General features: G+C 38.9%; 2 protein-coding genes across 2 annotated transcripts; both read right to left on the bottom strand.

The window, feature by feature from the left end:
* Positions 1–850: 850 nt before the first annotated feature.
* Positions 851–8,372, bottom strand: LOC121887017 (sterile alpha motif domain-containing protein 9-like). Its single transcript, XM_042397536.1, has 3 exons — positions 8,266–8,372; positions 5,906–5,960; positions 851–5,788 (listed from the first exon to the last, which is right to left on the bottom strand). The coding sequence occupies exons 1-3, from the start codon at positions 8,370–8,372 to the stop codon at positions 914–916; spliced, it is 5,037 nt and encodes a 1,678-aa protein (XP_042253470.1). The 3' UTR covers positions 851–913.
* Positions 8,373–12,932: 4,560 nt separating this feature from the next.
* si:ch211-151p13.8 (uncharacterized protein LOC562078 homolog) lies at positions 12,933–25,116 on the bottom strand. Its single transcript, XM_042391857.1, has 6 exons — positions 24,980–25,116; positions 22,569–22,649; positions 20,519–20,655; positions 20,197–20,350; positions 17,593–17,718; positions 12,933–15,849 (listed from the first exon to the last, which is right to left on the bottom strand). The coding sequence occupies exons 2-6, from the start codon at positions 22,585–22,587 to the stop codon at positions 15,749–15,751; spliced, it is 537 nt and encodes a 178-aa protein (XP_042247791.1). The 5' UTR covers positions 22,588–22,649; positions 24,980–25,116; the 3' UTR covers positions 12,933–15,748.
* Positions 25,117–26,100: the final 984 nt, after the last annotated feature.

The following is a 26,100-nucleotide window of genomic DNA, read 5'->3' on the forward strand; positions in this document are numbered from 1 at the left end:
TATATTATAAGCTGGTAAGGTGCTACCACTGTAAAGGATCTTCTCATGCTCAAGAACCCATTCAGTTTGTCATCAGTATTTCAATTTTAATACATTAAGGCTTTGACAAAAAGATCTCCTGTATTTAACAGAAGATAATATCATCATGAAATCAAATGCATACATCTATGAATCTACTTTCAATATTACAGTATGCCAGCTCTATAAATATCCAACAATGAAAACAAGAAAAAAAATCCAACAAAAATGAATCAAAAACATATATTAAGCAAATCATGACTGATTAGAGATAAACATGACTTGAGCACCAACAACTGAGACCTCAGACACACATTTGGTAAAAGGCACCTCTGCTGGCATGGTTTGGCTTTTCCATTATTGAGGTCTATGTGTGGAAATGCTATACAAACATTCAAAATCTTTAAAAAAAATAATTTTTTTTCCTCAATAGCAAATATAATGCATAAAGAGTGGAATACATCTTGTAAAATTGAATTGTGTGCCACCGAGCATGCATGAAACAATGGCATTACTAGATTGATTAGGAGTTGGATCTTGGTCTTTAAAGAGGTTTACATGTGCTATATGGATGAACTCATAGTAATAGAGTAACTAGCTTGGATGTACGGTTGTTACATAAAAATGATTCTCAAAGAAACAGTACATTTCATATCAAGTAAACATTGTTTGTTTTTTCTTCACTCTGTAATGATATACTGAAGGACTGCAATCCCAAATAATCTAGATTTGGAGAAAAGAAAGAAGACAGGGTTACAGACACCTGCTGGTTGAATCAGTTTTGCCATTTCCTCTCCCTTTTTAATGTGGCTTAAATTATTCTGTCCAGCCTCTTAATGTAAATGTGTGTGTGTGTGTGTGTAAACTACTCTTTACACCCACAAGTAAAATATGCTCATTGTTCGTTTTCATACTTAATATCATAGGCCACAGGGCCTTCCATGGTGAATCCCAGGTAGAAGGACACTTCCTCCCGGCTGCATCCGCTTCGAATATCACCCAGGTAAACTGGACGCACCAGCATTTTTAGGTTGCCACCATAGTTAACATAGATGTCTCCATTTTCTGATTTTCCTTTAATTCGTAACAGCTTTCCCTGGACCTTTGGCTCATTCCATGCTGCACCACTCTGCCAGAGATGGTGCAGGTTACGTGGTTGAGTACTTTGACCACTGCAAGAAGCTTGTTGCCTTGAAACATTGATCAAAATTTGATCAAGCCTCGCCTTGGAAACTATTCGCTTCAGTCCATTGGATTTCCCAAGGAAGAAATGAGTAATAGCACTCCTTGCTGGAAACATGTGGGAAAAGCGTCGATGAAAAGATTTCTTGGCTGATGTGACATATGTGCTGATGTTTTTGGATGCTGCTGAGCTTTCAAGCCTTTGGTCTTTCATAGGCCACATGAGCAGCATTGAGAGGTAGTACAGCTCTGTCAAATTTGAATTCGTACCCTCTTTTTGCAGTACCTCATTGAGAAGGTTGACCAACTGCTCATATTTATACAGCAGTGTGGAGGAGGGCTTGATGCTGTGTAGAACTATGTTTGCCAGGATGAAGTTGACTGTATCTGACACGTATCTACATGATGACTTGTCAAAGATAAACTGCCATTTTTTCAGAATGTGCTCCATTTCCATACAGCTTTTGTCAGTCAAGCACTGCAGAAGTCCAGCAAATGAGTCTGCTCGCCTTTTTTCCAGATACTGCCTGTGATCCTCTATCTCCTGACGGAGACTCAGATTTGGGTTACTTGCTTTTTCAGATGCTTTGTCATCTTCTGAAATGCTGAATAATTGCAGGTATTTTCTGAAGTATTCAGAAACCTTGCGTTTGCTTCTTTCATCAGCAGTTTCCCTTTCCCGTGGCACAGACCTAGGTCTTAGGTATGTGAAATAGTTCTCAAAAAAACTGAAAATTTCCTTCAGCCTTGGCTTCAAAGAGACCAGAAATTTCTCATGGTCTGCCAGGACAGTGACAAACTGGTTGATGTTTAAGTTGCCATTTTCGTGACCATATAAATTCCTCATTGGGTGGTGACCTTTGAGAAATTGTAACATTTTATCTCTTTTGTGTTGGTCACTAAGAGTGAAAAGAGGAAGATCTTTAATGACATCAAGAAGGATCATCATGACTTCTGTCTCTCCAACATAGCCTAATGTGTTGTAGGACTTTGGTTTCTTTCTGTTGTGTAAATCAAACAGATCAACTTGTTCATCTTTCTTGGCAAGCTCCTGTGAATCCCGGAATGCATTAACAGCTTTGGATCCTAACATTAGGCATTTGTCAAGTGCTTTAGGAGTGAAATCCTTTGAATCTTCAATTTCCTTTTTGAGTTGGCTCTTGTACACTTGTCCGACTGTATCTGAAATGTAGGAATTAGATTTTTTCCCTTGTGCATCCAAAGCCCACTTGAGGGCAGATTCAAAGTCTTTTTCTTTCAAGCAGAAATGTCTTGCTAATGCTTGTGGCAGTGTTGCACTTCTGTCGAATCTCTCAGTGGCTCTTTTCAAGACTTGTGTAATTTTTTCAAGTCCTTCCTTACCAGTTCCTTCCATACCTATTTTTTCAATCAGTGGAGAGAACAATGAGTCTGTGTCATCCCCTTGTTCTTTTCGGTGACGAGTGACAAGCATGCTTTGGATGTTTTGGACCAGGTAATCCTTTCCCATGCATGACTTGTAGACTTGGTCACAGAACAAAAGGTTAGTAGTTATCTCAGCCAGAGAAAGTTTGTGTTTCTGAGTAATGACTTGAAGACAGTTGCTAGCAATCATTTGGTGTAAGAATCGTACTGCTTGAAAAGTGCCATGCTCTTCGACAGTAAAAGTGATCAGCAGTGTAGCGTAGGGATTCATTTTATCATCAAGAGTTTCTTGCTTCCACAGAGAATTTCTTATCCCCACTAGCTCTTCACACAGAGAGAGTGACATGTAGGATCCATTGACATGGGTGTTCAGCAATGCTAGGAAGGAGAAAAGCCTACCCTGTTGGGTGGTGGTGTCAAGATCTTTCAAAGTGTTGCTCACCAGATTGGTGATGTAAGCCTCTCTGAAATTATTTGTCATGATCATGAAGGCATAGAAAGTCTCAGGTTTTTCATGGTCATCCTTGAGTTGTTGAAGTTTCTCAAAAAACAAACTCTGTTCTTTGGTTGACAGCTTGTTGATGATGAACACATTTGCAATGCGGCTACCTCTCGAGCTTTCAACAGGGAACTGGGTTCTCTCACAGTTTAGTATTATTACCATGAGATTGTTATGCCGCTTCCGATCACTGGCAACATTCAGCATGCACTGCTTTAGGTCCTCTACATCATCCCAGTTTTCCACCAAGAGGAGAACAGGTGTATAGCCTGGCTGCTCCTGTTTGCCGTATGTCAACAGTGTCATGACTTGGGCTGCAATTTCATTATTTGTTGCCATATTGTTTTTAACAACAGCACATCTGAATTTACTTCTCAGGTCCCAAAGAACATGCATCGCTAGTGTTGTTCCCCCACATCCTGGATGATGGAGGAGATTGATCATAACACAAGGATTTGTGTAGCCTTCTACAGGCGTGATCAGGTCATATAGCTCTTTGTATTTGTCTCGTTTGATGAATGGGAGGCAGCCTGGCTTCTCAGAGAGGTGAAAGTTCCACCATGAGACTTGTCCTCCTCTGTAAAAATTCTCCTCTGTTTTCATCTTGAACTCCTGAAAGGACTCCTTTGTTTCAATTTCTGTGTTCTCACATTCATTTTCACACAAGATGTCCAAAACAGTCATCAGCTCCTCATCTTTTTTTGCCAGGAGGACTGAGCTTGAGCCTGTGGATGGCAGGTATCTCTCGGAAGATCGTGTTTGAGGCTCTTTAAGCTTTTTGATGGTGCTAGATATTTCATTCAGACTCAGTTCATAAATGCATTTACTGGTGATGTCCTCCTTACAGCGACACTCTATCAGCTGCTTCCAGTGGCTGAACACAGTGGAGTCTTTGCATATGCACAATATATTGTCAACCCCTTCCAGTGTACGGTATATTGCACAGAAGGCCTCCAAAATAGGGCTTGAGATGTCAGCAACAGCTGAGTGAAGAATGAAGACCACTAGGAGTCCATCTTTGGAAAGCAAATCTGGGTTGCAGAGAAACGAAATCATGTTGTTGATATCACCAGAGCGTTTCTTGAGCCATTCACTAGCTGTTAGCGGTTTGTCTGTCTCATCCTCCTCATTCACCCGTCCATTGCAGAAAATCCAACTTGTTTGCTTAAACAAGTTCAGCTTTCCAATGACTGCAGTTACACTGTCCTGAGTGGTGTACATGCGTGGGTAGTGCAGATTGGCGACGCGATCTCTTCTGTAAAAACTGCATGTTCCATTAACATCGGACTCTGGGTCAAACTCAAGTACAGCAAACAACTTCATCTCTTTCAGAAAACCCAAGTGCTCAAGTTGGCTCAAATGACATTTGTCAGTGACAACAATGACTTGAATGTAATTTTCAAATGCATCTCTTCCACGAGTGATCAGCTGTTTCAGCCTTTGGCCCTGGTGGCCTCGGGAGGGCTGTGGTTCATCCTTTTCCTCAGCTGACTTGCGTGCTGATGCCCAACATTTGACTTTATCAATCAGACTTTTCATCTTCTCTTGGACTATTCGAGGATTTGTATCTGCTAAAATATTGATGGACCTTGGGCCATCCCGGACAAAAAGACACTCAGTTTTGGATTGTTGCTTCTTTTCTGTTGATGCAATAGTCAAGAGAGTATAAAAAAGACTCTCTTGTGTATCAGAATATGTTGAAACAACATCGACCTCAATCACCCACTTGTCTGAAGTTGTTCCATCTTGGCTGTGAACTTGGATGAATTTAGGAGGCCTTATGCACATTCTGGCAGCATTTATGTGTTTTTCCTCAAAATATTCACTCAGACATGATTCAAACGCCTCATTGTATTTACTGAAGGAAGTGATCTTGTGCCCAACTACCTGACCATGTCCCTGACCTGGCTCGTTATTCACTCCAAAATGAATAGTCCCATTGGTTCGTGAGTTCATGCAGCTTGCCGAAAAACTAAATACTTCCTTTGTGAATTCATAAAGGATTTCTCTTTCAGTGGCCTCATTTGCACTAGGCAGAAGCTGGTACTCATGGACAGGGTCAATAAGATTACTTGGACCTGCTACAGGAGGAAGAATGTCATTTTGTGTGTAAAAGATGGAGGTGTTGTTTTGGTCAAAAGGCCGGATCTGACATATTGGCTTCTTGAGTTGCAGAAATGTTGCATTGTCAGGAATTTCTGCTATATGTAACTGCTTGTCATTTGTTTTTGTCTGATCCATTACAGATCGTATTCTGTGTCTTGCTTCCTCTAGCATCAGCACTGTGGAGCTTACACTTTGAATTCCTGAATCTGATGACACTGTTTCAACTTCCACAGATTCATCCATATTTCCTGACACATCCTGCATCTTTATACTTTTCCAAAGTTCGCCTTCTCTGGATTCATAATAACTCTTTGGTATCCTCTCACCTGGCTCAAATGTCTCTAAATGCTTCTTGAACTTCTCAACCTGCCGTATGATTTGTATTGTTGGTGCTCGCGGAACACCTAATTCTAATAGGTCTTGTTTCTCATAGGAGACCAAGCAAGCTCCTGACAACTCTTGGTCATAGAGCTTCTGTGCAATTTGCTGTGGTACTCTAAGTCTAACGATCAGCCAGTCTTTCACATGTTCTTTGGTCCAGTCCTCCATCAGTGGTGGAAGTGCGAGGTCATATTCTCCCTGTGCACCAAGAAGTTAAAATAAAAAAAATAATGATGAATATTTTGAAATCAAACAGGCTTTCAAAACAGAATTATATTATCTTATTATAATTAAGATAACATAGTCTTAACATACAATTTTTGCCTGTGGTCCACAAACAGGAAATTGTTCTGTAACTGGTATCACATTCCTGTAAACAGAAAACAAGGAATATGCTTAATTATAGCAAAAATATGTATGATTTCTCCATCAGTGTTTTTATCAAACATATTGTAAACTGACTTTTGCTCAGCCTGTGACAGCAAATACAATAAAAGGGTGTTGTGTCCACATTGTGTCTTCTTAAGACTAAAATTTGGTTTGGCTGTGTGATAATCAATCAACGTACCTGCATGTAAAATCAGTGCTATGTATGTGCTTTCAGATATTGAAACAGATCATGGTGGTGAAGCATTTAAAAAATTGTCACCAAACATCAAATATAGGTGCAACTACAGTGCTTTGTCTGAACTAGCACTTTAGTTTAATTGTAACATTGTAACATCATTTTAACATAAAGTGAAAGGGCAGACAAAAAGTCTTGCCTGTCTTCTGTATCTCCAGATTTAAAATCTGGTGGCGGGGTCCGTGATCTAGCACTCTTCAGAGACAGACAAGTTGGTGATCTAGGTCTCTCCTTGTAGTTTGTGTCCGTCCTGTCTGTCTCAGCCCAAGGAGGATTCCTAGAAGTGATATATACAGTATAATGAAATCTGATAGCTGTAAAGTGCATGTAACCCAGCATTATTTGATGTCTTACATAATGTAATGATTATTATTGAGACACTTACATCAATTAATCTAAAGACTGATTCATACTTCAGTCATGTGACTGAACTGAGCTATCTCCATAAACAACTGAGCATATTCTGTTGATGAATAAGATGAGAATACATTGAAAATCACAGAAAAAGCTAGTAAGTGGACCTTAGGTTATTTTTTATCTTTTTTGTCAAACCACTTACATCAGTATTCTACAGCTGAAATGGAAGCTAATGTGTTGCAGGGGGGACTGAAAGGGGACAGGAAGCCTGAACAAAGACACATTTTTTTAATTACAGGTAGCATATTAATTCTCAATCAAGTGACTAAATGACATAGACACAATGGGCCTCATTCACTAATGTGTGTAGAAATGTTCTTACTTTGTGCAGAAAATAAGTGACACATGCGCACTGGCCAATTTTGTTCTTACCACTGTGCGTATGTTAGTGAATCTCAATCATTCTAAAATAACAGGTGCATGCCCGCTATCTGTAATTAGCATACTACTACGTCCCCATTTCTCTATATAAGGAAAGCTCTGTGGGAGCAGTGCAGCAGTGGACAGAGCTATTACTCATTGGAAAGAGGGCTGTGATGGTAAAAATGTAGCTAATGTCTGCTAATGAAATGCAAACAATAGTTTCAGAAGTAGAAGCCAGAAAAGGCAGATTTGGCTGGTAAACATGCCACTGGCACAACCGTTAGGAGCCTGATTGTGAATCCTGTATACAGCCTGCATACCTGTTGCACCGCTACCACACAGTACATGTGTAACAAAATAAAAAGTTGGTAAATGTGTAGATGTGTGAAATCTCTACTGCTGCGCCAGGTGCATATCGTGTTTTGTCTGTCCACAACAAACTGTGATGTAGTGAAAGCAGAGTGCTCCTCACTGTGCCACTACTGACCGGTCAGGCTGTGAGGACACTGAGCAAGCTACCGGTTAATCAGCTTCATATATCACAGCTAAATCTGATACTGTCACATTCCAATATGGAAATTGTAATATATAAGCTATTGTCTCTAAAAGTGGGAACCTGACAATATCAATAATTTCATTAATTTATTATGGTGATTCATGGATTACAACATTTTAGCTATTAATTTTATAATTAGTAGATAAATTGTGTATTATTAGCAATTTCACACTTTTAAATGTTAGGCCCAATCATATTTTTTAATAATTGTGGTTTAATATCCTGTTTACATCAAAGAAATATTGACTACATCATTTTTAAGACTGTGGGATGTTTATGATTTGTGCATACACATAGTCTAAGGCAGTTCTAAATTTGTTTGCAGAGTAAGAACAAATTCAGGTAAGAACATATTGATGAATGTCAGATTTGTGCTTAAAATGTTTGTACGCCCGGTTTAAGTACAGATTTGTGCATACACACTGTTTGTGAATGAGGCCCATTGTGAAAAAGTGAGGTATTAGGTACTGATTGGGTAAGAAAGCCACCACAACTAATAGCCTAATAACATACTATCTTGTTTTTGTTTCTTTGTGTGCTTTTTTTCAATAGAAAGGATTTATTTAATTGTGCACTTAAATGATAATAACTAGAAAAATGTTAACCATTCAAGTGGTAGCATATATGTGGCCCGGCTCATTATCTCACCTACAGAGTTGCACATGGTTTAGTGTAAGACAGTACAGAGGAGAATGATACTAATTATAAACTTACCCTTCTTTGTTGCTGTTGCTGAAATATGGAGGCCCATCTTTTGAAGTGTCACTTGTCATAGAGACACGACTTGAAGAACTGGTTTGCTTCCTCTGCTTTGGATCCATCTTTGGTCAGTCATGAGGGTGAAGTGTAGCGTCCTTTACTTTCTTTTCATGATCTCCTGCAGTGCAGAGGAACAATTCTTTCAAAGCCAATACTGAAAAAACACATCCCTCCATTCTGCTCCAAGGGGACCTATTATGCTCATTTCCAGCTCTATATTTTTATTTTTGGACTCCACTAGAGTAGCTTTGCATGTTTCACAGTTAAAAAAAACTCCTTATTTATCGTATACTGGCCCTTTATGCAGCCCCTCAGTTCAGCCTCTGTCTCTAACAGGCAATCTTAGCTCCTGTCTCTTTAAGGACCCCTATCCATGAGCCCACTCTGTTCTGATTGGCCAGCTTTCTGGAAGCCTGACAAGGGGCAGCCATATCAGAGTTGTATTAAGTTACTGCTGATGAAAGCTCAACATTTCCTGCTTTACTGCTTCAAATTAAAAGCTTTTAAATGACTAAATAACAGGAGACTTTTACTGTGAAGAAGAGCTTCATAGTGGCACTAAAAACAGTTGACAAAAGATATGGAGATATTTGGAGCTATTTGTTGAGCTGATCAGTTAGAAATAATGCAGGGAGGAATAGTACAAGCAGAAACGGCAAAAGTGATGATGACGTTTGATGAAGAGCAGACGACCAGCACACCTCCAACAGATGATGTACTTATTTTACTTTGCACTGCTGTATAATGGAAAAACACTCACAGCGTGCCAACTCCACTTCAGTCATGGCTGGACGTGACTACCCCCAAAACAATGGAAAAATGCCATAATGTTAGCAGAATGGAGCTGTGAACTCATGCACTGTGTGAGGAGCAACTGATCATGTAAAGAAATCCATCTCAAGCTTATAATTATTTGAAACTTTTAAGTTACAGCCATGTTTGACGTGAACATCTGACATTGTAACATTATATATATGACTGAAAATAAGGAAAAGCATAATAGGTCCCCTTTAAGTCATTTGTTAGTGAGGAGGAGTAAAAAAAAAAATTCAATTTGTCTCATGCTGATAACATGTAATAGAAATATGAATGTGAAAAAAACATGAAGCATTTTCAGAGTATAAAACATTTAAAAGTGAATCCTCATTGTTTGTGCACTGTGGGGGAGTGGCATTACTTACCTATAGCAGCTTGTTAAAGGATTAAATGCCATGTACACAGCCACTTTTTATGTGATGGATTTCCTTGTTTGCCACAGATGTACAATTCTGTTCTGGAGGAAAAAATGATTTAAAGTTACTACAAGGAACTATCATTTTGTGTTGATTTTGGCACCTCTGTGGAGAAAAGTGGTTGTGTTTTCCCAGAATGAAGACTACATTTCCCATGAGCACCACCGCCTTGTGTGTAAAAATCTTGATCTGGCTAGCGCATGCATCTTAAAAGTGAGTGAGCTGTTTGCAGGATGCTTAGTGGTGAGATAATGTTAGTGGATATGTAAGATTAATAATTGTAATATGACGATGCAGCTGCACTTTCTATTTAGTACCATTCATACACCTGGGTTACATGTAAGGCTGCATTTACACCAAATCTGGCAATGCAGCACCTCCCTGCAGAGGTTATTGTGCTTTAGAACATAACTGCTGTGAAACAATCAGAAAATAACATTTCATTCTCTGATCTCCTTTGTTCTGGCTACTGCCGCTCCCTCTCTTCATTCACGCTCAAGCTCACTCAACCACTGCTGTTCTCTCTCTCTCTCTTTTTCTCATCTTTTTTAAAGCTATTGCAGTGCTGATGGCTTGGCCTCCAGCTGCTGCTTCAACACTTCAAAAATTAATACAGTTGATGTGAGGTGTGAATGAGAATATACACAAACAACATGAAAGAAACTAATATTCTATTATACACAGATGTTATAAATAATAAGTACTCTCATAGTAAATAAATAATAAAAAATTCTCATTTTAAGTATATAAGATATAAGTATATAAAATAAAGGCTGCATTTAAAAATGAAATAATGTGCATCCTAAAATAAAGTGGATTGATCATATTTCTGTGCCTTCAGTTCAGTTTTGAGTGGGTATGTTTGCTCCAAAGATGTCTTTGTCTGTAGTGGCACTTCACAATCACCACAGTCTTGGAGCATATGAGACAAACTGGTTTTGAACTGTCCGTGGAAAGTATTTCCTTCTTTTCATGTGTATAACTACAGTCATTGTGTATTGGGCTCTGAGCACTTCTGAAACACAGGTGACACTCAACAATGTACCTGAATGCTTCCCTTGTAGTCACTCACTGCTGATCTGTTCAACTTGCTACACTTTCTATCAAGACACAGGATAAGAGTGTCCATTCTTGATTAAAAGCTCTGTTTTTGCTGTCTACTTTTCTCTTTTCTCTGACTTGTGTCACGCCTTGTCTCTGGTCTCTCCCTGCAGGAGTCAGTTGGCAGAGCTCCATTGATCGCTGGTTTATTCAAAGTTTATCAATATTAAACGTGTCATGTGTCCAAATTGCACCAAATTTGACACAGCACTCCCTTTGTTCCCCAGCAATGCATTCACCAAGTGTGGAGTCAATCGATGAACCTTTTCAAGAGATATGTAAAGTACATACATACATACAGACACACAGACAGAGATTCCTTGCTTTAGTAGATAGATGAGTCATAAAATCGACAGCAAGTCTAAATTTACTTTTAACATTATCAAATGAAGAGAAATGTCCTCCCCTCCTACTAGTGACATCTTGGTACTCCATGCTACAATGCTACATGTTATGTAAACATTGGCTCTTCTAGTCTGCGTGCAGTAAATCTGATGGCAGGCATTTAGAATAACTATATAGTCATTCTTCTCACTGATGGTCTAATTTTCTTATGTAGGTCATATAGAGGCATCAGTATTAAAATGGGACAGTTTCATAACCAGTTAAAAGTTACTTGCAGTAACTTAAATCAACCTAAAATCAAATCCTCAAATCCCACTAACTCACACATGGACAACAACCCTGTTCTTACCTGTTTACACAAATGACAGTAATGGGATTTAGCAGACTTTTCTCCCAAATTTATATCAATCCAAATCTTAAAAAACAAACAAACAAACATTTGATTGTCGTATATCAAGTTATTTGCTAGCATTTTTGATGAACTCAGGATGTAACACTGATTTAACCTAGCATGTTTTTTTATTCTCTCAGTAATAATTCCTTTCATTCAGTGGAACATTAAAGTGTGGCGCACCTTAACCAGTCTCTCTTCATTCCAGAGTGTACAATCAAATGAGAGAAAGGACAGGTTTCCCCGCAGGCTACGTTGAGCAGATAAAAGCAGAGCTTTATTAAGATGTAATGTTTTTCTAAAGTGGACAATCTTAAACTGAGCTTTAACATGATGGGACCGTTTTTGAGGCTTTCTGAATATATGACAAGACATTACAAAATAATTTAAATTCTAATGAAATATATTGTATTTTGTCATGTTTAAAGGCGTGGCAAAATGGCATGCTCTGCAAAAACACTTTATCTGACAAATTATCAACATCTGGGCTGGAAAATTGTTGTATTTACACATACAGCTTGACTAGTGGAGTGATAAAGTTGTTAATGATGGGTATTTTTTGACTTTCTTCTTTGATATGGATGGAATTTCCGTGTCCCTCCTGTCTACCTCAGCTATTATGCAAACACGAAGCAGAACAGAGCTGCATTTACCTTCAGACTCAGATAACTTTAACCAGAAACAGCACAAATTTTACCACAGGGTAAATACAGTCAAAAACCTGATTAAAAGGTCAGATTTTCAGATAGCACAAGGTTTCTTACCTTAGTGTCCCATTGCCTTTATATGTGCACTAGTATACTTCCTTCTTCACAGATCAAACTGACAAATCATGTGATAAAACCTCTCTTTCCGTTTCTTAACATTGACAGTGAACAGTCTTAGTTGATCGTCAACTTTCAAATCTTCTCTGAAGATGATACCTGATCACTCCAGATTTTTATTCCAGGAGTGTGTGTGTGGAGGGTGGGTCCACATTAGTCATAGCAAACCGAGACACAAAGGAAAAGAGCTCTGTTTTGAAGAGGAAGCATTATGCCATTCAAACAGATATGATCACGCAGGAACACAGAAAGAAGGTTTACTGCAGGTTTGCCTTTGCCTCCTGGAATTTGTAAGGTATTTTCAGGCCATGCCAGCTTTGTCTTCCAGCTGGGAAATTCTTACCGACAAGAAATTATTATTACACTGAAAAACAGCTAACCTTGCTGACTGCTGGAGTATTATTGATCTATTTTTCTGTGAGGTTTGTCAGCCTTCTCTTGCCTGTGGGCATGTTGTCAGTTTCCAAATTTAACTTTATAGCCACAGCAAAAAGTTGTCAAGTTGGTTGGGGTATGACATTTGTTTTATACTGCAAAAGGCAAACAAGGACATTCTCTGGCTCCTCCTTTGTAAAGTTAAGTGAAGCCTACACTATTGACATGACATAACATGACAGTTCACAGGAAGGATCAGAAGACATGAGAGGCAAATATGTAATATTCATTCAATTAAAGAAAAGTACACAACCATGTATAGTTTACATGTGACAATGTGAGAGGGTACTTTATTTATGGTCAGGTAAACAGACAAATGGTATAGTCCTTATAGACACAAATGCAAAAGAATACTTACTGTATTACACCATGATACGCACACACACCGTGGAGGCCACACATCCACTATCAACAATGTCTAAATGAACAGAAAATGTACTGAGAATCATTAATCATTTGGTAGATCAGAGGCATCAGAGCTCTATTCCAACACTTACAGTAAACATTCAATGTTGAGTACATACCACTGGTATGAAAAAGTGTTACTATGAAGCCGACCAGCCTCAACTTAGCTTTGCTTAACTGCCACTAGGGCTGAATGATTTGAGGAAAATATCCAATTGTGATTTTTCTGACCAATATTGTGTTTGTGTAATTACTGTCTATAAAAAAATCTCAAAGTCTCAAAATCTCAAAGTCTGTCTGTTGTCTGCTTAGTATTGAACAAGATAAGTTTGTATCAACCACAATCATAAAATTATCTTGTTTCTATATGAATATGATGAATGTTTCTTTTTTCTCTCTCTCTCTCTCCTTGGTCTGTTGTAGGTAGGTAGCACAGACAGTGACATGAGGAGCAAGGCAACAGCCAAATCTTCAATTTTGTAGTTTGGTCAAATCACAGAATTCATGTTAGTTTGTGAGAGCTATATTTTCCTGTGACAGTTGTCATTACACTCGACTGCCAGCTTGCTGAGATATTGTTAATAATGCCATCATTTTTATTTGGCAATTACTGATGGCTTAGTTACCATCACAGCTCTAAAGATTTTCAAATTGCAATTTCAATTTAAGAGCAATTTATAAATGAGCACTAACTGCCACTACTCAATAGGCTACACAGCATGTAATCACTCATGTATTGTATGCTTAAGGGCTAGCACGACTCAACAGAGTATGTGCTGAAATGTTGGCATGGCGCTGATGATCTACCAAGAACACATTATAGTAGTGTTATAGTAGTCTTGTTCAAACCTTATTCAAATCAGACAATCTACCTAATACTTGGTCTATTCCTGTAATAAACAAGTGTAACACTATTGTTTGCAGCTTTCTTTTGTTGAAGTTACAATGTGATAAATACAATATGGTAAAAACAAAACAAAAACATTTCACACATTCTGTCACCACTAAGGCTCATCATCATTCACCTGGCCAGTCGTAGTTGTTTGGTCAGGACAGTTGATTCATTTACACTTCATGACATATAAATCATGCAAATATAAGGGGCAAACTCTTGAATCTCTTTCTCTGTTTCAACATTAGCAGTGTCTTTAAAACGACTCACACTTGACATGTATCATTTGCTGATGAAAGCTGTCATCACATGAAGAATACTATGCTGACGTCAACAGAAATAAGCTTAAGGCAGATAAATATTTTTTTCCAGAACAAAAAATGCAAAGTACTCCTTAGTTATAAAAGATGTGCAGATGATAATAATAATCATAATAATGACATGTCCTGTCCAGTCAGAGAGTGACAGATTGTTTTCAATTAAGACTCAATAATGCGCCACAAACAGCAACAAATAAATATTATTGGTCTTGAAGAATGATGTTATGATGTAAATTATTTAAATAGTATCATGCTGTTTAATACTTTGAAATGAAATATTGCATTTTATAGACATTTAATAGCCAGCCACAGCTAAAAAAAAATACATACTGACAGTGTGGTTATATGGAAAGTCCTCATGATTTCATCTTTTTATGGCATCATCATTTATGGCTACTTAGAAATAGAGGAATGGCATACCCCCATTTTGTCATGGGATTGTAAAGTGTGATGGCAGACAGGTGGATTGGTTAAGAAAGCTGCTGTGCAGTCACAAGTGGCTCTTATTGCAAACTGTCAATGCTGCTAAAGTGCACTTGAGCAAGTGGTCCCAACTAAACTCCAGTCACTTAAATTTAATTCATTGTCTTAACATGATTGGTCAGTAATACAGTGAGAATTCTATTGGGGCAAACATAAGGTGAAATCAGTCAATGGGTCATCCTGCACAAACCTTGCTAACAACATCTAGTTTTTAGCAAATTCCTTACTGTGATTTGACTTATGTTGAATTTCAACATTACTGCCTGCAAATAGTAAACTTAGGAGAAGACCTGAAAGAAATGTGGGTGACACCAGGCCAGCTGGCTCTGCTTTTGAAGCCATTTAAGTAACAGATGAGTGACTGGCTTGGATCAGTAACACTCATAAAACTACCAAATTATTGCAATTATTACCATTATGCAAGTCTACTGTGTTTTGGGGTGTATATCACAAGCATACAAACAAACATACTGTACCATATTCTGAAGAATGTTCTTAATGGTAAGTGGTACACATAGTAAAGGAAGTGGGGACATTGCTGAAAAAATGATCATCTCTTTATTTGCAGTTGTAGTCTAATATGTGCGGTGCTCATCATTATTTTTATTTCTACTTGATGTGTATGTGTGTGTGTGCAGGCTGGCATGTGTTCAGTGCTGGTTTACTGTACCTCTCTAACAACAGAGGCTTCATGGCTATCTAAATTGGATCAAATGCCCATCCAGAGCTGCAGAGTCTCATTATCAAGCAACTATAGTTTTGGACCCATGACTCAGCATGATTGTTGTGAAAACACATCAATTTTAATTACAGTATTCGTTCTATCTATTACTTTCCAAGGAATACTTGGAATTTCACAATAGTAAAACATAGCATCACACAGACCTATTATTTTCCAGTCAAGTGTATCTACAAATTTTGATGTTTGAGTGTACTAGCACTCTGTGTCTCGGCCCAGTCACTGAATAATACTGTTGTAAATACATGTACTGTATGTGTGTGTCTTTTGATCACAACCTCTTACGGTCGCTGCTGTGCTTTGTGTGGGCGTCTCTCCGAGCACCCAGGCATCTCACCCCCTCCAGCAGCATGGGAGTCCCATGGTGAGGGTCTGAACAGAGGGAGAGAAAGAAAGAGATATAGATAGATAAAGAGAAAAAAACATTGAGTGAGAGATAAAATATCAGTTTGCTATTCACTCCTGCTTGACACTTGCTAGTTGTTGTCACTCAACAACATTAAGATGACTTATTGGAAGAATTAACCTTCTTAGGAAACCTGAGGATCCAAGGGGAATGAAAGAAGATTTTAGTATTAGAGAGTCTGTATAGCATTCTTAACAATATCTAATAAAGGTTTTGCCGTTCTTATTTGTGTGAACAGTTTTAAACATGTACCCAGGTTTTTTTAATTATATCCTTATTTTGTGATGGTATTTTGTGACTGTGAAATGCCTGCTGTTGATGATTCATTTTGTTGTATACTTTCATTTCTGTGCTGGTAGTGCATCATCCCTTGGAGGCTGGCCATCCATGTGTCTAGCTCTTATTGGATAATGAGGATCCAGCCTTCTTGTAGAGTATACAGGATTGTACAGGACTGTGTTTTTTTTACACACTCTGTAAATCTCCTGATGAAAGGCCCAGTGCTGAAAGGCATTGGTGAAATGAAGATTCTTCCAGTAAGTCAGCTTAGTGTTGCCAAGCTGTTTTTTCACATTTGTTCCTTTTGTTATTTGAACACCCACTTGGCACGGAAAGTAGCGACAGCACATTCCTCCTACAGGTGTCAGACTCAGACAGAGCTGAATTAACACACTTTGTCTTGTCTGTTCATTGTCCATTACTCTCTATATCATGACACTGTTGTGTATATTATAATACCATGACCACTGAGTGTATTGTGCTCATACCATGACCATTTAGCAAATAAAAAAGCAGGCTCCATTTATCCATTTTATAAAGTTTGTTTGTACTTGGTCTTGCTGTTAAATACTGTATAGCTTAACCAGATTTGGGTGCTTCTAATATGTCTTGTCATGTTAATGGACATGAGCCATTTATACTGGCAGCAATGTTTTTTTAATTATTAATTATTTGCCTTTATTAATATTCTGTCTGTAAATTCATTATCAAATAATCCACATTATGATGAGAATGTGGCTGGTAGCTCATATGTTTTATGGAAAGTGGAAATATGTAAATATATCTCATGTCAAAATATACTCTCTACCCAGGATTTCTACAGGTATGTTTAGCCTCATAGAAACTGACATTTAATTAAAATGTGTTTGATGCTGCAAGGCAACAGACTCATCTCCTCTCCCTGACTATAACATTATCCATAATACAGGTTAAAATGGACAAATGAAAATAAAAATCTCCCTGATGAACTATGAAAGTTGTAAGCTTACTTTATCAATCAAAACACAATACAAGGATTTTAACTAGATACTAGCAAATCAGAAAACAGAAAAAATCTAAACTCAGATATTAATGAAAGACTTCCACAATCCTCCAGACAGAAAAAGGAAATTGAGACATCCTTCATGATAGCAGACCAGATCAATTTATGGGTCATACAGCTGTGTATGTCTGTCTTTCTATCCTCCAATTACAGTTTTACATCATTATAGTGAGGACATTTTTGCATTCTGAGGACATTTGGCTGGTCCTTACTACTACAGTAAGGACTCACTACTTCTAAGGACTGTTTGAGGGTTAAGACTTGGTTTTAATGTTAAGGTTAGAATTAGCTTTAGGTTAGTTTAAGGGGTAGGGTTAGGCATTTAGTTGTGAAGAAAGACAAGTATTTGTGTGTGTGTGTGTGTGTGTGTGTGTGCGCGGGCACTTACCAATGACCCTGGCCTGAAGTCTGACCTTCAGACTGCTGTCTCTTCTCCCTCTGGTTACCATAGTGATCTGCTCCTGCAGCACCCCCTCCTGGTGAGTCCTGTACTCACATGTCACCTTTACTCCTCCTAAAGTGGGGGAGGGAGAGGGTTCATCATTTATACATTTATACATTCACTAACACTATTTTGTTTGTTTTTTCTTGTATTTTTGTGTACCCTGTTTAATTATATTTGCATAGAAAGAGTCTTATTTGGCCAATCAGACAAGTTCTTTGGACTGACGTGAATGGAGAGGAGCAAGGGAAATGGTATTGAGGCAGAGATAAATTAGAAGAGATAGCATGAGAGAGGGACAGTCATTTCCTTCGTCTGTGCAAGGTCATCAGATCAAATGCAGACGTAGAGGAGTTGTATTTTCTACCTGTGCTCTAAGCACACACTGTTTATACAGATGGACGTAGCGAGGTGTGACATCACTCGTTGGTTTGCATTACAGCTGGTTTGAAGCCCAGAGTTACAGCTTATGGTCGGCGTCATCTTTTCCATTTCAAAATAAAGAGTGCAGGGTGTTGCCTTTCACACTCTGGAAATACGCCCCTGCTACCTCGGACCCCAGCTAACACTTGCTTACTGGGAATGCTGAGCGCTGCACATTTGGGCTAACTTAGCTAATTTAGCTAACAATAGTTATTGCGACAGTAGTCCAATTCAGTGGGAGTCCCAGAGCCGGGAAAAGCAGCAGGTGAGCTGCTCTGTCAATCACAGCTGTCAATCAATACCCTCATGGCAGATATCAAAGCTACTGTAGGTCTTCAAATCTTATTAATGGAGCAATAATTTCCAAAATGACCACCAGCACACTTATTAGCCTGAATTTAGAGATTGAGACCATAACAACTCGTTGAAAACAATGATTTACATAGTAGTTCAAGAGAAAAGTTAAGGTTTTTTGAATGGGAGTCAGTTGGATCTAGCAGCTGTCATGGGCACTTTCAGGTACTTCAGCCTCAAGCCATGGTAGTTGCCGCTTGGCTTCAACATTATTTGTATGTGTAGTGTACTGCCCACTTAGTTATGCATCAAAACAGTGTCAGTCTCCTGAGCTGCATGGTACATATTTGATGCACAAGCTTCATTATTTCTTTTTGGCAGACTGGAAAGGGAGGCTGAAAGAGTGGAAGTCTGCCCTCACCGTACTAGCTTCAATAGCTCAAGTAGGTTTGATTATCCTGGAAAGCTGAAACCTGTTCCTGGAGTTTACTGTCCATACCCATGGGATAAATTGATATCACAGCTTGTAATAAATTGTAGAAAAAAAGAAAGAAAAAATAACAAATACATTTTTTAATGACAACTGCAGCACCTCAATGTGTTGACAGCATGCCAGTGGGTCATACCCACGGGATATGTTGTTGCTAGTGAAAGAAACCCTCTGCAGGAAAACCCACAGCAACAGAGTAACAGTTGCTACAGGAAGAGCAGCAGGCTGCTCATCCCACCTTAACTCCACCCAGTCTCTTTACTCCTGCTTCATCTTGAATTCCTTGGCTCCAGTAACTGACAAGATGGTAGTGAGCCACCTGAAATCATTGGCCCAGAGAGAATACTGCTAACAATTGATCAGTCCAGTAATATAAATGTAAACCTGGATATGTTGCCAAAAAAAGCAAGTCTGAAATCCCAGAGGTCAGCTCATGTTTCCCTTTGTGTGTGTGTGTGTGTGTGTGTGTGTGTGTGTGTGTGTGTGTGTGTGTGTGTGTGTGTGTTGTAATTAGAGAATTTCTACTAATGCACAGTCTCTAGGTTACCGTCTGATGACAACAGAGTTTTAACCTCTTCGTCCTCTATTGGATTGATTGTGAAGAGACTCTACAGAAAAGGGGGAAACAGAAAAAAAAGAGAGGCAGATGGATAGACTGGGCAACGAGCCAATCAGCACACTGCACACAGCCAGTCCAGCCAGCTATCATGGAGGCAGATACAGAGGCCTGCTCTGTATATTCATCAACCATCGCTGCTCATCCCAGTTTGAATGCAGTTTGAGTTAAAAAGCTGTGTTTCAATATCCACAGTGCTTGTAATACCATTTGTTTAGACAGCCATTGTCCCCAGAGGATGCTGCTGAACCCTTGACTTTTCATCATCAGTTCAAAATTTCTACTAGTGCACAAGAAATATATTAATCTCATGGGCAGATGGCAGTGAAATTCACTGAGCACATTCCCACTCCAAAAGGAATAAAGCCCAAAACACAAAGTTTACATTTTTAGCCCCACTACTGATGAGGTTATGAGGCTGTGTGTAGACTAAAAATACCACTGTATTAAATACACCATAAAAAGTAATAAATAACTAAATAAAGAGAGACTTGAAAGTGCATTAGTAAACACTGCTCTGTCTCACTGCAGGTAAAAATGTTTGTTAACACTGACATGCAGTCTTTAATACTAAAAGGTTATAGATAAATCCAGTTCAATGAGTAGTAATCTCACCTTCTTAATAATGACAGAGAGACTCTCTACTTTTTTCCTAACTGGTCCAAACTGGTCTCACACAATTAAGCAAGAAAGCAAACTGTTTTCTCCTGCTGAGGCCTTGACTTACCTTCCAGTGTGGAGTTAATATGATGGACCCGGAGACTGGGAGACCTCCGAGTCGGAGAGGAGGAAGGAACACAGGAGAGCTCTTTGCCCAGCGTGGGGACATCTGGGATGGTGAAGATAATCTCATAACAGTGGTGGCTCTTCAGGAAACCAGCCTGGAGAGAGGAACCACAGAGTAGAGGCAAAGAGTTAACTGCCACACACTTTGATAAGATATACATTAGTATATAACTTTTGTCTGGTCAATGGCAAGTACAAGTGCAACTGAATGCTTGAATATAACAGGCCATGATGCATGTACACACCCATGCACATGAACACACCTTGACTAAGTAGCTGCCATCCTTCTCTAGGACAGCAATGAGAGTAGAGAGGTTTGACAGGTCATCTCTGCGAGTTGGAGAGCCGGGGGGCTCGACATCATCAGGGAAACGCACCCCACCCGCTTTAGAGGTGGAGCCTGGTGACAGAGAGAGAATACCGGCTTTATGTCATCTATCAACCAATCAATCAATCAATCAATCAATTCAATCAATCAATCAATTTTAATTTGATTGATTGATCAGTTATGGAGCAAATGACTAAAAACAACAACAAATCTAAACAGCCAGAGTCGCTTTTAAGCAAAAACATGTAGTTTAATACATGTTGAACATGACAGCTAAGGTGTAAGTCAACAGAAACATCTGGATAAATCAACAGCATGCCCAAACTTGCTAGACAACACCACTATAACTATGGCACTAGAACCAACTACTAACCAAGGTTTTACTAGAATGTGCAGAAGTGAGCTATTCTCAGTCATAGACAACACAGACACGAGAGTCTAACGAGAGTTAGATATTAAAAACACCTTCCTTGATTTTGTTACAGATACTCCCAAATCCCTAAATTAACTCCCCCACTCACTGTTGACTTCCTGAGTTTTAAAAATATCATAGAAGATTTTGGGATGTAGTTCTCTCTCACTCTTGGGAGCGATAAAAACATTAGAGGGGGCATTCTTAAAGCAGCACAGTTACCTGCTGCCAGAGGTGGAAGTCCAATATATGGAGGCAAGAGGGTATGTTGCATCATCACACACACTTATACAGCACTTTAAGGACAAAGAACTCAACCTGTGTGACTTCTGATTCTTTTGTGGCTTTGTGGCTCCCCTTCTTTTTTGGCTGGACGGGCAAACCCTATAACTGCAGGTGTCTGTGACTGACTGGCTGACCGATGAAGTTTCACCATTGGTCAGCTGGCTGTGTTTGAGTTTTCCCATTCCCCACTCCTCTCTTTTAAAATGAATAGGCGTGAGATGATGGAAGCAGAGGACAGAAGCAACACAGAGTGACTGTGTTTCCTGCTCCGAGCTCGGACACTCTCAGCTCTGGTGTTAAATAAAGAGAACTCCTGTTTAAACAAACACAAACCAATGTCTCTACTGTCTCCTCCTCTACCATCCAGTGTAATCGACTCTCCGGCTGACAGCGCTGTCAGCAGGCAGCAGGAGAAGCGCTCTGCGGTGTGTTTGGATTTTATAACTGAACGAATACCTGGACGCAAGGTTTTTTGATTCTCTGATGTTTTCACATCATAAACGATGAACAACAGTATTAAAACATGCGTCTTGCATGTAAAACATGTGACTCCTAGCTGTTATATCAGTTCAGTGTGGGGCAGCTGCTCTGCAGGTGTGCTTGATTTAACTGTAACTGCTATAACTGGGCAGAGATAAGCCTCCTGAATTTGCGCTAAAATGCTGTCAAAACTTTCATTATAACTTCCACCACAGCCTCCTTAAAGCACAAGTAAAGCACCCATAATAACAATCACTGATAAAACACTCAATACAGTGAAAAATGAGACATCCACAGAGTGAAACAGATGAAAGAGCAGGGGGAGTTAATAATTAGAACAGTTATAATTAGAAGTAAAATCAGTTCTCCTTCAAATCAAACATCCCAAGATATGAGTGGAAAATATTGTTCTTGCAACTGCATTTATAACCTGCTTTTTTTACTCAAACGTAGCTTCACCATGTCATGTGATGCTACTTTAGTACACTTTAACAACAAATATTACTGGGTCCACCACTGAAAATTGCAGATGAACATTTAATATCCAGGAATTCACATTATAGACTCTACCACTGACTATCCCTGTAACAAACTGGCCACAGTTTCACACATTGACCATACAAGGTCGATCCAGCCGTATATTAGGTTTTGACCTAGTCTTGTTCTGTGTTAGCACTGATCTGTTAGAGAAGCCCTTTCCACTGACAGCCAGAGGCACACTGCTCTCTGGTGATAACAGTCAGACATAATCGTATGAAGGCCAAATTATTGTCATTTAACACATGAACACAGGCAGTGTCAAACGTACCTTTTCTTCCTGTCGCCATGGTTATGTTGTTAGGAACTTGGAAGTGTCAGACAATACCCAATTGATGTCATTACTGACCTCCTGAGTATAAGGACAGACAATGACAGAGAGGGACAGAGACAGAAACATGTTATATGTTTGAGCTTGTTGAGCTTTGTGTTGCATAATTTACTGAAGTCTCTTTGCTGTTACAGGCTTTATATGAGATGGCAGACAGTGTATCAATATCACAAAACCCTCAATACATGTATTGATCTTATACATCACTCCCTTCATGTCTCTCTGTCCCACACTTTGCTGTCTGGTTTGTTATAGCAGAAGATGCTGACATGTAAACTGTACAGGTTGTACAGTGTAGAGAATCTAAAGTACCTGTCAAAGTGCATCTTTCTGAACTTGGAATTAGAATTAGCAACTTTCTGAAACCGACAATGTGACATCACACCAACTTTCTGCAGCAACTGGACAGGTGTGCAAAGTGAAGGTAGGCAGGGTTTGAACATCCGCCTCAAGCTCTCTTTTTGTTCATTCTTCACACAACCACTCTGATCACTTTTAGGTGCGTACCACAAAGTGCAATAACATGAATGCATTCAAAGAGAAACTTCACAAGTGTGCACTGAACAGAGACTAAAAATATTCACAAGACAGTGAGTGAGAGAGTTCTTGGGGAGAGATCCAGGATGCAGTCAGGAGGAGGCTATGACAGCAGGTTTTTCAACCCATTTTTCAGTGTGTTGCTTTGGAACCGTTGACTTTAGATGTGGTCACATGCATACAAAGGTATTTCATTTGTAATACATTTTATGGGGTAGTATTGAATGAAAAACATCAAGTAACTACTTTTTAAATATAGATTTAATTTGTTTTTACATAAATCCCTCCACTCTTTCCACTGTGCACAGCAACAAAAATACAAAAACCTGTACAATCCAAGATAGTAATGAATACTATCTTTAGTATTACTAATTAAAATTTTATAGAAATATCTAAACGCAATTATTTTAACCTATATTATAATTGCAATATGATTTGCAATATTAGAGGATATGATCATTTTTGAATCATGTGCCAAACAAAGGTGTTTTCTTAACTCTGTAGAATATGATGTGTAGGTCAGGACATCTCTGCAGCATGACAATATTTAATTCAAAATAATATTTTGACACACATTTCTCCTTGCGATTTGAAAATTGCGGTAGGCCTTGTTGCTTTTTTGATAAAATTCCGATTAATTGTTCAGCCCTAATTAGAGCACAATTCACCATTTGGATCAAAAACATCATCTGTGTCTTTTGTAATGCCACTTTTCTCATTCCAAAGAGAATTTTCTTCTTGACAAAATACACTGCAAATTAGTGTAAAATTATAAGTAGCTATAGTATTTTGATAGTAGTATATCTTGAAGCTGCTATGCCACAAGAGCCTGTTTGTGTTTAGTTTGATAAGTAACCTAGATAGTGAGTAACTGCTCTCATAGGAAAGGCAAACATCCTCTCCTTTTGAAAGTAGCAAATGGGATGAAATGCCATTGAGAATCTGCCATAATATGTTCTTCATGTTGATATGTTTTGATAATGGTGCTGATCACTCCAAAAGATAGAGAGTGGAATCACTGAATGACAGAGGAGGAAATACATAATAAGAGAGGCCCTCGGTTTTTGTTATTCCAAACAAGTCACTTTTTAATCAGATATTCACAACTGTTTAGTTTTAACTGTTGTAGTTCTTTAGGTGTGCAGTTCATTTCTCCTTGTCATGGGGTTATATGGATGCCTTCATACAGTAAACACAATCTTAACTTAACATACTGTCAGCAGTTTTTAAATTATTTCAGAATTTCATATATAGATGTATTCTCTTACAGTGCAGCAGAAATCTTTGACAGGCTGGGACACAGTATACAGTGTCTGCATTGAAGGCTGTGATACAGAGAGGAAAACAAACACACGTTCCCCTGAAAGAAGATTTTTTGGGGAGTTGTCACTAAATTCATCTAAGAGATGAATCAAATTAATTAATTAAATTAAACTAAAGGTACATGAACATTTTGGACTAATTATAAGTAAAGTAAAGCGAAACCAACAGCATTTTATTATGAATTACTAAAGAATAATGTCCCATTTCTGGGGTGAGTGTCCCTCCTTCTCAACCATCCAACCAACCCGAGCAGACATTATTTGACTGTCTCGTACAGCTCTTTGGCACACCAGGCTTTACCACAACAAATCGTGATCCTATAACAATTTGAAATATAGTATCAGGCTTATTGGTATGTGTGGACTAATGGATAAAACTGTCTCGATCGGTTTAAAACACAGACACACGCCCATCAATTCAGCATCCTGCAGCAGCCCTCCCGCCGTTCGCCGCTATCAGCCATAGAAAACAATCACATAGGAGATACGCACCGTTCAGTGTGGATGTGCTGGACATTTGTTGTGCCTTTCTGCACCCATAACACCAGCAGTGACCTGTCGTTATTCCCCTCTTGAGCAGAAACTATTAGTATTTGTCCCTACTGCATTGAATAGACTCAGGGAGAAGGCTCCAGCATGTTTCGTGCGCGCGGGTATGTACCCTCTCAGCGGACACGCGCGTGACGTTCGCGTCGCGCGCTTGTAGCTACGTCTGCTCTTTAGGTACCTTTATATACAGCCTCTGCTCTTTAGGTACCTTTATATACAGCCTCTGCTCTTTAAGTACATTTATATACAGCCTCTGCTCTTGAGGTACATTTATATATAGCCTCTGCTCTTGAGGTACATTTATATATAGCCTCTGCCCTTTAGGTACATTTATATACAGCCTCTGTTCTTTAAGTTCATTTATGTACAGCCTCTGCTCTTTAGGTACCTTTATATACAGCCTCTGCTCTTAAGGTACCTTTATATACAGTCTCTGCTCTGGGGGGGTATGATATGTTTCATATCTAAACATTATAATAAATCTATAGGCAGTGGCCACCCCTGTCATTTGGCATCCTCTGAGGACCATGCATGTATACAAAATTTAATATATCCAAAAGTTGTTGAGCTATTTTACTCTAAATGACTATATTTCTTAGTATCCAAATTTGATGGTGTAAATATCCATGTTCATATTTCTTTTTCTTCTCCCTCTTTGGTTCAAAGTATTGAGGGTCGTACTGGCTCGCTGTAACTGCGGTATAAAGTTTCTTAATGCAGCAGAAAATTGTTGAAAACCTCAACACATTCTTATCACAAGCAAATTAAATACTGTACTGATTAGTATCAGTGCATAGCACACATGCTGCACATAGCAGTGAGAATCAGATAGGGCCTCTTTGGCACACATCTTCTAAGGGTGCTCCATCAAACAGGTAAATTAAAATCATATCTGGAAGAAATAGTTATGTATTTATCAAACTGGGCTGCCACAAAGGCCCAACATCCTCTAACATTGTGCCAAACACAAGCAGCGAGAAATGCATTTGGTGATGTGCTCAGTGATTTCTTTCCTGCTTTTCGGTGTCAGACTTGCCCTCTTCATGACAAAGCTGATGCTTTAG

This window comes from Thunnus maccoyii, chromosome 2 (assembly GCF_910596095.1).
Source record: "Thunnus maccoyii chromosome 2, fThuMac1.1, whole genome shotgun sequence".
Taxonomy (NCBI): domain Eukaryota; kingdom Metazoa; phylum Chordata; class Actinopteri; order Scombriformes; family Scombridae; genus Thunnus; species Thunnus maccoyii.

Excerpts from the sequence above, each read along its gene's own strand:
- LOC121887017 (XM_042397536.1), bottom strand. The coding sequence starts at position 8,372 with ATGGATCCAAAGCAGAGGAAGCAAACCAGTTCTTCAAGTCGTGTCTCT. Across the intron at positions 5,961-8,265 it reads AGCAACAGCAACAAAGAAGG|GAATGTGATACCAGTTACAG; the intron begins GTAAGTTTATAA and ends TTCTGTTTACAG. Across the intron at positions 5,789-5,905 it reads GTGGACCACAGGCAAAAATT|GGAGAATATGACCTCGCACT; the intron begins GTATGTTAAGAC and ends CTTGGTGCACAG.
- si:ch211-151p13.8 (XM_042391857.1), bottom strand. Across the intron at positions 20,351-20,518 it reads ATGGCAGCTACTTAGTCAAG|GCTGGTTTCCTGAAGAGCCA; the intron begins GTGTGTTCATGT and ends TCCTCTCTCCAG. Across the intron at positions 15,850-17,592 it reads ACTTCAGGCCAGGGTCATTG|ACCCTCACCATGGGACTCCC; the intron begins GTAAGTGCCCGC and ends CCCTCTGTTCAG.